Here is a 12883-nt window from a genome sequence, read left to right on the forward strand (position 1 = left end):
GCATGTCAGAAGGGGGTTGGACTGGAAGACTCTTGGGGATCCCTTCTGCCTGTAGGATCCTATGTATTCCTGCATGGCAGAAGGAGAGTGGGCTGGATGGCCCTTAGCTCATCAGTCTTTTGTGGCAAAACTGGGATTACTGGTGATTCTAAATCAAGTGTGAGACATCTGTGTGTGACGCTGCAGCAAAGAAGGCGAATGCAATCCTGGCATGCATTAATAGGGGCCTTGTTTCCAAACTGGGGAGAGTTAATAGCCCTACTATATTTCTATATTTTTCATTGCTCAGGCCTCGTTGTTTGTAGCCCTGGGTTCAGTTCTAGAAGCCTCATTTTAAGAAGAATAGTGAGAGGCTGGGGCAAGTCCAGGGGATGATGGGAAGCACTGGCATTGCCAACCTCTCCGTGGCATTTATGGGCACTGATGCTCTGCTTCACTGATCTTTTTGGGTATCGGTTTCACTATTGATACTCTTAATTTCAAAAACCAGAATGATGATGCAGATCAAAGACCATTTCAATTCTGTATTTCAGTTCAAAGCATGTTGGTCTGTAATATTAATAATAAGATATAAATCACTATAATAATATAAATATAAATATAACAACAATAATAATATTTGTATAAATGTGAATTACCCAAATAATATTTACATAAATATAACATGAACTATAATAATAATACAAATTACTATACTAATTATATAAACATTAATAATAAATATAATAATATATACATCTAAATTACAATAATAATAATAATAATAATAACAAATATAAATATAAATTAATATAATGGCATTAATATTTATATAAATATGAATTGCTATAATTTAAATAATAATATTAATATAAATTACTAAAATGTTAATATTTATATAAATATGCATTACTATAACAATAATAAAATATAGATCACTATAATTTAAATAACAATAACAATAACAGAATTTATATAAATATGGATTAGCACAATTATTGTTATTATTATATAAATATAAAATACTGTAATAATAATAATAAAATATAAATTAATAGCAATAATATTTATATAAATATAAATTACTATAATAAAAATATTTTACTATAATATAAATACCAATAACAATAATAACATTTATATAAATGTGAATTACTATGATTATTGTTATAATTGTTATAATAATATAAAATACTATAATAATAATAATAATGAATACATAAACATAAATAATAATATCAATTAATGTAATAATAATACTTATATAAATATACACTAAAATCAATTACTATAATATTTATATAAACATGAATTATTACATTAATTATATTATTATAATATAAATTACTATAACAATATTTATAGAAAGCTAAACTAATATAATAATATTAATATATATTACTGTAATAACAATCTTCATACTAATATATAATACAATAATAACATAACAAATATGCAAATATAATAATACTCTAATAACAATAGCATCAACATGTTGCTCACATTTAAAGAATAGCCTGGGGATTTTGTACTGTTCAAATTGTGTTGTTTTTAAGCATTTTAATTAATAATGTGCTTAATTAATTAATAATGTGTTTTAATCCTGTGTCTGTTGAATTTTATTGCATGGTCACTTTCATATGTTTTTAAAATTGTAAGATGCTTTGAGTTCCAATTTGGGGGGGAAAGTGGGATACAAATAGTTATTATAATAATAGTAATAAGAATAATAATAAGAATATGCTGTTCCTGTTGCTATATTAATAAAGTGTTTTTTGTTGTTTTAAAACGTTGTCTGGCTTTTCAGCTGATGAACTTTTTAATGATGTTTTCAGTCTGTTTAATGCATTGTTTTCAGCATTTTAATGCACAGCAATAAATCCCATCAGAGCCATGGCTCCATCGGGGCAGGAGAGCAGGAAATAGACACAACCGTTGGCCTTTGGTTGCAGTCCAAATGACTATATTGCTATTTTGTACAATATATATATATATATATATATATATATACAATATAGTGTAATATATGAAATATATTAACAATAATATTAATATAATAATAATAATAGTAATAATAATAATAAACAAAATATCACTATAGTCATTTGTTTACAATTTCTTATTGAAATTGTGTTGCATGATCGATTGCAACAAAGGACACAGTCAAGAGTAACAGTAACACAATCCAGGAGCCCTTTCCTTGCAAAGCCTAGAGTTAGGGAGGGTCTTACACTTGTGCAAGCCCCGTTGCTCCTATGGGTCTCCTCTGGCAAGGCTGCACCAGAGGGATTCCTGCCTGCAAGGCAGCCTTTCCTTGCTTCTGCAAAGGGAAAAAGGGGGAGGGAAGGAGGGCGGGGAAAGCCCTTTGTGTGTGTGATGTCAGGGGGAGGAAGTGACGTAGGCCTCGGAGGTTCCCACCCCCTCTTCTTGCCCCCCCCAAGAAGGAGAGAAGGGGGGAAAGAAGGAGGAGGAGGAGGAAGAAAAGGAGGAGAAGAAGGTCCCAGGGAGGAAGGAGGGGAGAAGTGGTAATTTGGGGGTGCATTGGGAACCCCCACATTTTGCAAAAGAGGGGCGGAGGCAGGTTCTATGGGGGGAGGAGGAGGAAATCAGCCCCCCCCCCATTTTGCAAAACAACAGCAACAACAAAAGCCCCAGAGCTCTGTTGTTTGTTGTTTGCAAAAGGAGAGGGTTGACAGCGAGCATGTGCAGAGTGCAGAACACCCCCTTGAGCCCCTGATTCTGGATTTGGGGGGTCGATGCGGAGGGGGGTTGGCTCCTGAGCATGTGCAGAGTGCATGCATGGAAAGGGGGGACAGAAAGAGGGGCCCAGACTCAGCCCCATAGAGAAGGGTCCCGCCCCCTTCTTCTGCCATGCAGGAACTCTCCATCAAAGCATCATCTGAAATCAGGGCTTGGAAAGAGTGGGGGGAAATCAACTTTTTTTGGCCTGGACTACATATCCCAGAATCCCCTGGTGTGGGTTGGGTGGATTCTGGGCCTGACAGTCCAGCCATCCTGGACATCCTGTCAGGATGCCCATTTTGTAAATGCTTAATGGATGCTTCCCTGTCAGAAATGGATTCGATGTAACAATGGGATTGATAGTTTATGGTTCATTGGGATTGTATAAATGCACCGCTTTAACTCTATCTGGCTCAAGGCTATGGAATTCTGGGAGATGGAGTATGTACAAACTCCAACTCCCAGAATTCCATAGCTTTGAGCCAGTGTGGATGCAGCCAGTGTTTCCTCTGCCTTCCTTGGCAGGACTGGCATATGAGTGCCACTCTGGGTCCTTTTGAGGGGGACAATTATTATTATTATTATTATTAAACTTTATTTCTAGAGTGCTGTAATTATACTGACCGTTCCCTTCTTCTGACCACTGCTTTTCTTTCTTTCTCCTGCCAGTACCCCCAAAGTGACCACAGGGACTGACCGCTACCCCCTCCGGCCATGGCGACTCCGGCCAATGCCCAGAACACCAGCAAGACCTGGGAGCTGAGCCTCTATGAACTCCACCGGACCCCCCAGGTGAGTGTCGGGGGGGGGGGCAAAAGGCCCAAATGGGGGGGCAGAGGGTCAGTTTGGGGGGCAGAGAAGGGCCAGCACCCTGGAGGTCACCTGGAGTGACCCCCAAACGCCCATCAAGGTGGCTTTTGCATCCGAATGCAAGGTGGCATTCAAGGCTGCTCAAAACCGGGACCCCATTGCCTGAAGCTGCGGGTCACGATTGGGGTCAAGAGATGAGAATGACGGTGGCCTCCTCGGCCGTGGCACTTCATGGGCAGAATGACCCTCTCCTTGGAGGCCTTTCCTTTTTTATTTTGCGGTATCTGTTTAGTTGTATCCTTCGTTTCAGTGGTGAGTCCCTTTGAGTCCCAATTCTGGACTGTAAAAAGTGGGATATGAATTAATATAATGATCATAATTGTAATATTAAACTCTTTTGGGGGGGTCTCACTTTTTAACCATGTTGTTGTTGTTCTTGTTGTGCCTTGAAGTCAGTTGCTGTGGTCACTCAGTGGGTTTCACAGGCAAGGAGGGAATTGAACCCTGGACTTGAGATTCATCGTCCAACACTCCAACCACTATGCAATGCTCTCTCCATGCGCCCCATTATATCTTACAGATTCATTTAATAGTTGCATGTGGGCTAGGCAAGGCAACTGTTACATGGATTTGTCATTGGTTGACCGTCCGAACCCAAAGGTTACTCAACAACGGCTCCTCTTCTTCCTCCTGGAGAGAAGTGACCAGTGGGGTGTCCAGTGGGGATGGGATTAAAATGAATTCAAACACTAATTGAAACGAACATGTGTCCCTTCCCCTGCTTCCCCCTCCTCCCAGGAGGCCATCATGGATGGGACGGAGATCGCTGTCTCCCCGCGCAGCCTCCACAGCGAGCTCATGTGCCCCATCTGCCTGGACATGCTCAAGCACACCATGACCACCAAGGAGTGCCTCCACCGGTTCTGCTCCGACTGCATCGTCACCGCCCTGCGCAGCGGGTACTGATGCGGGGTTTTTTGGGAGGGAGACCATGGTTTGGGTGGAGATTGCGCAGGATTATGGAAGGTGGGGGGATTTGGGAGGAATGGGACTCACATGGTGCAGAGGGTTCATCCCTGGAACTCTCTGCCACAAGACAAGTCTGAGAGTTACAGTGGTCCCTCCGCATTCGTTGGGGTTGGGGGTGGAAGGACCCCTGTGAGCAAGGAAAAAACTCAAATCTTTAGGAACTTGTAGGTTCTCCAGAACAAACTCTATGGTCAGCTTCTGGCAGAGCTGTGCTGGAGGACCCAGAGATTCCTAGGGAGGACATATGAATCAAACCCACCAGTAATCAAACCACAAAAGTCAAAGCCGCAAATGGGGAGGACCAGCTGTACAGAGCTAGCATCCCAAGCGGCCTTCCAGCCCAGCCCTCTTTTGCAGAAGGTCAACATGGCAACCCTGAGAGGTGGGCCATCCCCAGAGGGAACCGAAGCACCCTGGCAGGGTTTGGGGGATTTGTAGTACAAAAGGTAATTTAAGAAAAGAGAGATTCAGAGGTCCCTGATTTGGCAGGGACGGTCCTGATGACTCCCACTTTCTCAGCTGATTTTAAAACATCCCAGTTTTCCTCTCCTCCTCCCACTTTCCCCCTTAGTCCTCAGACTGCCTTCCTTTGCTGCAAACTCAATTCAAAGTGTCCTTGTTTTAATCTGCGAAATGTTGGAGGGTCTGTTAGTTGGAGGGTCTGGAGAGAAGACTTGTGTGGTAATGTTCCAAATCTGACTTGTTTGAGGTTTCTTTCTCGCACCCGCTACCCTTCCCCGCCCCAGGAACAAAGAGTGCCCGACGTGTCGGAAGAAGCTGGTCTCGAAGCGCTCGCTGCGGCCGGACCCCAACTTCGATGCCCTCATCTCGAAGATCTACCCCAGCCGGGATGAGTACGAGGCCCATCAGGACCGGGTCCTGGCCAAACTCAACCGCCTCCACAACCAGCAGGCCCTCCGCAGCAGCATGGAAGAGGGGCTGAAGATGCAGGCCATGAACAGGTATGCACAGACGCCCGGTCGGCACACATGCGCAGCAGCACGCGCATCGCCTTGGGGCCTGGACTCGGTATTATTCCCCATGAGGCCTCACCAAGGCAGAATAGAGTGGGACTATGGCTTCCCTCAATCTGGACACTATATTTAGGATCATAGAGTTGGAAAAGACCACAAGGGCCATCCAGTCCAACCCCCTTCTGCCATGCAGGAACTCTCCATCAAAGCATCCTCATTGACAGATGGCCATCCAGCCTCTGCTTAAAGACCTCCAAGGAAGGAGACTCCACCACAATCTCCGAGGAAGGAGTGTGTTCCACTGTTGAACAGCATTTACTCTCAGGAAGTTCCTCCTAAGGTTGAGGTGGAATCTCTTTTCCTGGAGCTTGCATCCATTGCTCTGGGTCCTAGTCTCTGGAGCAGCAGAAAACAAGCTTGCTCCCTCCACCATATGACATCCCTTCAAATATTTAAACAGGGCTATCATATCACCTCTTAACCTTCTCTTCTCCAGGCTAAACATCCCCATCTCCTTAAGGCGTTCCTCATAGGGCATGGTTTCCAGACCCTTCACCATTTTAGTTGCTCTCCTTTGGACACGCTCCAGTTTCTCAATGTCCTTTTTGAATTGTGGTGCCCAGAACTGGACACAATATTCCAGGTGGGGCCTGACCAGAGCAGAATACAGTGGCACTATTACTTCCCTTGATCTAGACACTATACTTTTATTGATGAAGCCTAGAATCGCATTTGCCTTTTTAGCTGCCGCATCGCACTGTTCACTCATGTTCAACTTGTGGTCTACCTGGGACTCCTAGACCCCCTTCACACATATAAGTCTCTCATTCAGCCAGGTGTCCCCCATAATCCTATATCTTTTATTTTTTTGCCCTAAGTGCAGTACCTTACATTTCTCCGTGTTGAATTTCATTTTGTTAGCTTTGGCCCAGCTTTCTAGTCTATTCAGGTCATTTTCAATTTTGACCTTCTCTGGGGTATTAGCTGCTCCTCATATGGTCAGCCTGTGGATGGCAAATGGGGGTCAGACTATGTGGCCTTTGGAGATCCATTCCAAGTCTGTCCTAAGCCTGGTTCCAAATTCTCCCAGGGTTTAGCTTTCTTCCAGAATGACAGTCACCTCTCTCACATCCATGGTCAGAATAACCGCAGCTCTTGCATTAGCCCCAAAAGAGGGGGGGGGGAGTCACATTTGGGTGTCGTGTTTTCTTTTCCGTACTCTGAGACATTTGCCACCTGCCTCTTTCCATTGGCATCTCTCTCTGTCTCTTTCTTTTCCAATTTCCAACAATGGAAAGTTGAGCCCAGCTCCAGACTTTTGCTCTCTTTCCAAATGCACCAAGACTTTTTTCCGTCTTGCAGATTTCTGCATCAGAGGCAAATGATTTTAATTTAATCCTCTGGCAAGGCAAGAGGGCAGCAATGCTGTCATATTTGGGGGCTGGGAATCATCCCCCAATAACAGAAAGGCCTTAGAGGCTGCTTTAACAACCTCACCCTCAGAAAATGGAAAAACATCAACTTCTTTCAAGCTTCGCACCCAAGACAGGAAGGAAGATGGATTTTAGCGGGCGAGATGCCTCTGCCGCGCCAAAGGGCTGTCTGGTCCCCATTTTCCACTGGCTCCAAACTCTGAGCCTTTTGGGCATTTCTGCCCTCTGTTTTATCTCCTTCTTTCCCTCTGTTTGTGCCTTCCTTCCTCCTTTTGACTGAGGGTCCGGACACTGATTTAATGGGTTGAAAATTGGCCATAACTTTAATAATCATGCGGGGTGCTATGTTCAACATGTCACAATAAATCAGACTTTAACTCAGAGCTCCTGCATGGCAGAAGAAGGGGCTTGGGCTGGATCAGGGCCCTTCTTGGGGTCTCCCCCAACTCTATGATTCTATGATTCTATGATTCTGTGACAGTCCAGCAACCACACAATGAAAAGGCCATTGTGTTTCTGATTTTAACGCCCCCAGCTTTCCCGCCCGCAGGAGTCAGCGCGTCCGGAAGCACCCCCAGGAGTCGGACAACACCACGTTCAGCGGCGCGGAGGACAACTGCGACAGCCGGTCCCACCTCAGCAACGCCTCTGCCCCCAGCCAGCCCGAGGCCGGGCCCAGCCGCAAGCGGTCGCGCGCCTCCGACGAATCGTGCGCAGAACCTGAGACCTCCCACGAAGGGGGCCGGGGGAGCCCCGAACCTGGAGGGGAGCCTGGTAGTAGCAGCGAGATCGAGCTGGTCTTCCGTCCCCATCCGGTCCTGGTGGAGAAGGGGGCCTACTCTCAGACCAGGTAGGGGCACTGGGGACCGGGATCGGGGCCCATGGAGGGTCGGTGGACTGGGATAGGTGGGGTGAAATGGCCATCCTGAAAGGGAGATTTGCATTTGCTGGGGGGGGGCATCATGGCCAGTCCCACGAAAAGACCCCTGACCCCCTTTTGCTGCTCCTTGCAGAGTGTGAGCCGCTATCTGGATCAAGTTGTATACAAAACATTGTATCTTTTTAAATGTAGTATTTGCAATTTTATATTTTTGTGATTTTAACTGTACAGTTGTAATTGTTGTGCTTTATCTATGTCAGCCGCCTTGGGTCCCATTTTGGGAGAAAGGCGGGATAAAAATAAAATAAATAAAATAATAAATAATAAATGAGTTCCTGCCATCGCTCCATTTCAGGGGAGCATTGGGGGGGATTTAATTCTCCAGCTTGGAACTAAATACGTTTAAAATTACTTAATCTAATTCAATATTATTGCTATTAGAATAGATGTAGTAGTATTATAATATTGGTAGTATTAGGAATTAGTAGTATTACTAATCTGTCGCTCACTTTGTCTTTATTGTACTGTATACTAGTTAGTATTATTTTAGAGATTATTGTTATTATTATTATTAAGCTTTATTTATATAGCACTGTAAATTTACACAGCGCTGTACATACAATCAAGTAAAACACGGAAGATCAGCCTGCCTGTGCATACACTCTACACAAATAATTAAATTCAATACTGTACATATTAATACATGTTAGCATTCAAGCAATAGGATGCAGCAGGCAACAAATTAAAATGACATTAGATAACAATCATGTAATATCTGGGAACGCTTCCCAGATATTTTAATCATGTAATGATTAAATGTGTTAATTGTGTAGTGTTTGTAATCATGTACTGTTGTTGTTTTAGATTGTACGCTGCTTGGCAGGGTTTTATTCTTTTTTCTCCTTATTTTATTTAACCCTTACTATGTAAAGCACTGTGCACACTTTACAGCGCTCTATAAATAAATAAATAAATAAAATTAATATCAATATAATATAATATTATATATATTATATAATGTATTATAACAGTCAGGCCTCCACATTTGCAGTTTGACTTGTGTGGATTTATTTTATTATTAATTAATTTATTAATATTATTATTAACAATTGGGAGTCAAATTAAAACATACAAAAGTGACAAAGTCATTAATCAACAGTCTACCACAATTATCTAAACCCTTGAAGACAGCAGTTCTTAAACCATTTAACCCCAGCGGTGACATTTGCATAGTGCTTCCTCACTGCAGAGTTATAGTGCTTTGGTTCTACTGCTTTAATGGCCACGTCTTCTAGAGTCCCGGGATTTATAGTTCGTTGAGTTATTTAGCAAACTGCAAATCTCAGGATTTTGCAGGACAGAACCACAATAGTTTTTAAAAGTAAGTCTTTAAAGAACTTTAGGGGTTTTGTACTGTTTTAATTTGTGTTGTTTTTAAACATTTTTAACGGCATTTTACTCTCTTAATGAATAATGACTTTTAACGCTGTACCAGTTGAACTCTATTTTAATGTTTATTTTTGTATATTTTTAATGGTATATTTCTAATGCAAACCATTTTGGGTTCCAACTTGGGGAAAAAGCAGGATTTAACAACAACAACAACAACAATAATAGCAGTATCAGACTGCTATGATTGCACAGTGCGCATGCACTCACTTTTCTCATGACTTTCATTTGCTAATCCTATGATTGACCAGAAAAGGGATTTACCAAATTGAGGGAAGTTTACTCAGTTCTTGACAACTTTTTTTGAGGTAATTTAGAAGACTCATTTTTAATCACTCTCTCACTTAATGATATTAACGAGCAGGATTTAATTTGTCGATTTAACATTAATGGTTTTAGGAGGAACGGTAACATCTTTATGTTCCGGGGAGTTAATGGGAATGGTCGATTACAATTGCAAATTGAAGAGTTTATGGGAATGATTAATTACGAATATTATTATTATTATTATTATTATTATTATTATTATTATTATTATAGTTTATTTATATAGCGCTGTAAATGTACACTTATATTGCAAATATCAAATTGCAGAACTTACAGGAATGATTGGTTAGATTATGAAGATGGTGAATTGCAGGATTTAACAGGATGGTTGATTACAAGGATTGCAAAATAGTAGAGTTTACAGGGAAAGTTGATTACGAAGATCCCAAATTGCAGAATTTATGGGGATGGTTGATTATGAAGACTGAAAATTGCAGAATTCATAGGACTGGGTAATTAGATTTCAAAGATTATTTAATTGCAGAATTAAATAATAATAAACAAAAACGTTATTTTTACCCCGCCTGTCTGTCAAAGACAATCGGGGATGGTTGATTACAAAGATGAAAAACTGCAGAAGTAATGGGAATGGTTGCTAAAAAAGTTTCATTAGACTGCAAGTTGTAGAATTTATGGGGATGGTTGATTTGATTACGAAGATTGCAAACTGCAGATTCCTAATTAGACGCCCTCATTAGAGAACAGGCTTCCATGTTTTTTGTACACTCCTCCCTTCGTATTCATGGGGGTTCTGTTCTGGACTCTCCTGCGAATAAGGAAAAATGCAGGACCTTACATCTCATTGATTTGACTGGTGGGCGCAACATGTGCGCAGATGCTAAACATGGACCCCATTGAAAGCAATGGGACTCATTGTCCAGGAATGCTTAAATCCACAGACGGCAAACCCACAAATATCAAGGGCCCGCTGTAATTTTCTGGGTCAGCCAAATCCCAAGAGCCATGGGATCCTCCCATCTACCCCTCAACCCTGCCCCCCAGAAGTCCGACCCGTTTTTCACCCCTGTCTCCCGTGTCCACCCTCCTTGTTTCGCCCGCAGGTACGTGAAGACCACGGCCAACGCCACGGTGGACCACCTCTCCAAATACCTGGCCTTGCGCATCGCCCTGGAGGAGGCCCCGGGGCCCGGACCCGAAGCGCCCGCCTTGGAGGATGTCAGCGAGAAGCAGTACACCATTTACATCACCACCACCGGCGGGGCATTCACGGTAACAGCCCCTTCAGTCGGGGATGGTGGGAAAGGCAGTGGGCCACGGGTCTTCTGTGGGTCGGGAAGGGGGTTCGATGGGACCCCACCACAACAGCAGGGGCAGGCGGGAGTGGTTGGGGGGGCTGCGGGTTCAAGAGTCAAAGGCATCAGGAAGGAGGCAATCACCTGTCAGAGGTGCCGTTTTCTGGTCAACCTGTTCCAAAGTCTGGATGACTTTTTTGTAACGCAGTGCCCAGAATTATCTACAACTGCTATGGATAAGGAGGGCATTTGGGGAGCTGCAGTCCAAAATAAATGCAGTCTGTTTCATAGGCCCCAGTAATGCAGTGCCCAGAATCATCTGCAATTCCTAGGGACATGCAGGGGATTTTGGGAGATGCAGTCCTAAAAATAAAAATCAGGTCTGTTTCATGGGCCCCAATGCCTGCAAAGTTTGGAAGAATTTTTTGTAATGCAGCGTCCAGAATCATTTGCAACTACTATGGATATGCAGGGGATTTTGGGAGATACAGTCCAACCCTCCCCCCTGAAAAAACAGGCCTTTCTCACCCACTGGGTCTTGTGCCCCTAACCCTAGAGCAAATGTGGAGGGACAAATGTAAAATAAAACAATGATGGAGTCACCAGGATTAGGGTTATGGTTAGAGTTCGAGTCAGCTTCTCCAGGGGGTTGTGGGTATTTTTTATCCCCTGAATGGAATTCTGGGAGATTCCTTCCCCTTTCTATAAATGAAAGCCATGGGGAAGAACAGGGGGAGAGGGCAGATAGCAAATTTATTGTGCGGCATGGATCACTTGTTTGAGTTACCTGTTTGCCAAACACTATTTTGGGGTCATTTTGACCTGAAAATACAATTCTGTTGTTACTTGTTCTTCCAACAGATTGTCCCCCCGTTAATTTTTTTAGGGCTAGGAGAGCAGTCTCACTAACTTTCCTTGCTTCTCCTAACCTTTCCATTTCCTTCCTTCTTTCCCTCTTTCCTTCCTTCCTTCTTTCCTTCTTCCAGACGCTGAACGGATCCGTGACTTTGGAGCTTGTGAATGAGAAGTACTGGAAACTGAGCAGACCCTTGGAGCTTTACTATGCTCCCACCAAGGAGCAGAAATAATCAAGGGACAAGCCCCCAACCCCCCAAATGGTTGGGACAGCAGCGAGTTCGAGTCCTGGGTAGAGAGAAAGTGATGCTGGTTTTGACCCTTGGGGGACACTGTCCAAGTTCATGACAAGATGGAGGACACGTCGCAAGCTGCGAAACCGCAAATGGCTGAAAATATATATATATATATATATCTGGCATTCTCCCTCCCCAGCAAAAAAGATCCCTGAAGCCCCCCAGGATGGCTGGGATTTGGGCCGACTGCCCCATTGCTTTGGCTTCTCCCCCCTGGCTTCAATGATTGGGGTCTTGCTGCTCACACGCTGCTTTCACCCCACATTTTGGGGGTCCAGGAAGAGGATGGCGGTTGGAAACAGGGGTCCGCAAGCCCAGGACAGAGGATTTTGGTGGTTTCTGGCCAATTTTTATACAAATGTGGGGATTTCCCCCCTCTTTTTTGTGCGTGTGGAAATGAATTCATCACGGAAGTTTTAGGTCACTTTGGAAGCTGATCTCCAGAGTCTTGTCTTGTCTCCATTTTGTGCAAACCGAGCTCTGATTTCGGGGGGGAAACGTCCTGAAAATATTTAGGAGATATCCTATATCTGGGCTGGGTGGGATTGGTCCTTTTCCAGGGGGGTCCCTTTCAGCTTTGGGGTCCTTTTGCAGCCCCTAATTGTAGAGCTACGATCCCACTTTAAATGCCAGGGCGACAAACGCAAAGGCCTGGGCTGTTCTGATTTGGGGGATCTCACAATTATGTCCTCCATGATCCCAGTTCAATGGCCATACTGGGGCTCCATCCTCCTAAATTTGCAGTTCAGGGAGAAATCTCAGCCAGAGAGCTGCAACACCCTCCAGCAAAAAACTATAAATCCCAAACGTCCATAGGGTGATAGCGTTGCAATTGCAATTGTGGTAAATCGCGCAA

General features: G+C 43.5%; 2 protein-coding genes across 4 annotated transcripts in view; both read left to right on the top strand.

Moving 5' to 3' along the window:
• LOC149278109 (uncharacterized) overlaps positions 1–12883 on the top strand; it is a 705984-nt gene that overhangs the window by 433877 nt on the left and 259224 nt on the right. The gene's annotated exons all lie outside the window — the stretch shown is intronic.
• LOC149278122 (E3 ubiquitin-protein ligase RING2-A-like) lies at positions 2397–12469 on the top strand. Of its 3 annotated transcripts, none has more exons than XM_089502350.1 (7): positions 2397–2504; positions 3391–3513; positions 4330–4490; positions 5307–5522; positions 7503–7817; positions 10685–10853; positions 11863–12469. In XM_089502350.1, exons 2-7 carry the CDS (start codon positions 3436–3438, stop codon positions 11962–11964), a joined length of 1041 nt encoding a protein of 346 aa, XP_089358476.1. In that variant the 5' UTR covers positions 2397–2504; positions 3391–3435; the 3' UTR covers positions 11965–12469. The 3 variants fall into 3 exon arrangements, with proteins under 3 accessions (XP_089358476.1, XP_089358478.1, XP_089358477.1); XM_089502352.1 differs by having other exon boundaries at positions 7518–7817; XM_089502351.1 differs by having other exon boundaries at positions 2431–2476.

The sequence above is a fragment of the Sceloporus occidentalis genome, unplaced genomic scaffold, assembly GCF_023333645.1.
Source record: "Sceloporus occidentalis isolate IW3139 unplaced genomic scaffold, rSceOcc1.0.p SCAF_201, whole genome shotgun sequence".
In the NCBI taxonomy this organism is placed as follows: domain Eukaryota; kingdom Metazoa; phylum Chordata; class Lepidosauria; order Squamata; family Phrynosomatidae; genus Sceloporus; species Sceloporus occidentalis.

Excerpts from the sequence above, each read along its gene's own strand:
- LOC149278122 (XM_089502350.1), top strand. The coding sequence starts at position 3,436 with ATGGCGACTCCGGCCAATGCCCAGAACACCAGCAAGACCTGGGAGCTG. Across the intron at positions 5,523-7,502 it reads AAGATGCAGGCCATGAACAG|CTTTCCCGCCCGCAGGAGTC; the intron begins GTATGCACAGAC and ends TAACGCCCCCAG. Across the intron at positions 10,854-11,862 it reads CCACCGGCGGGGCATTCACG|ACGCTGAACGGATCCGTGAC; the intron begins GTAACAGCCCCT and ends TCCTTCTTCCAG.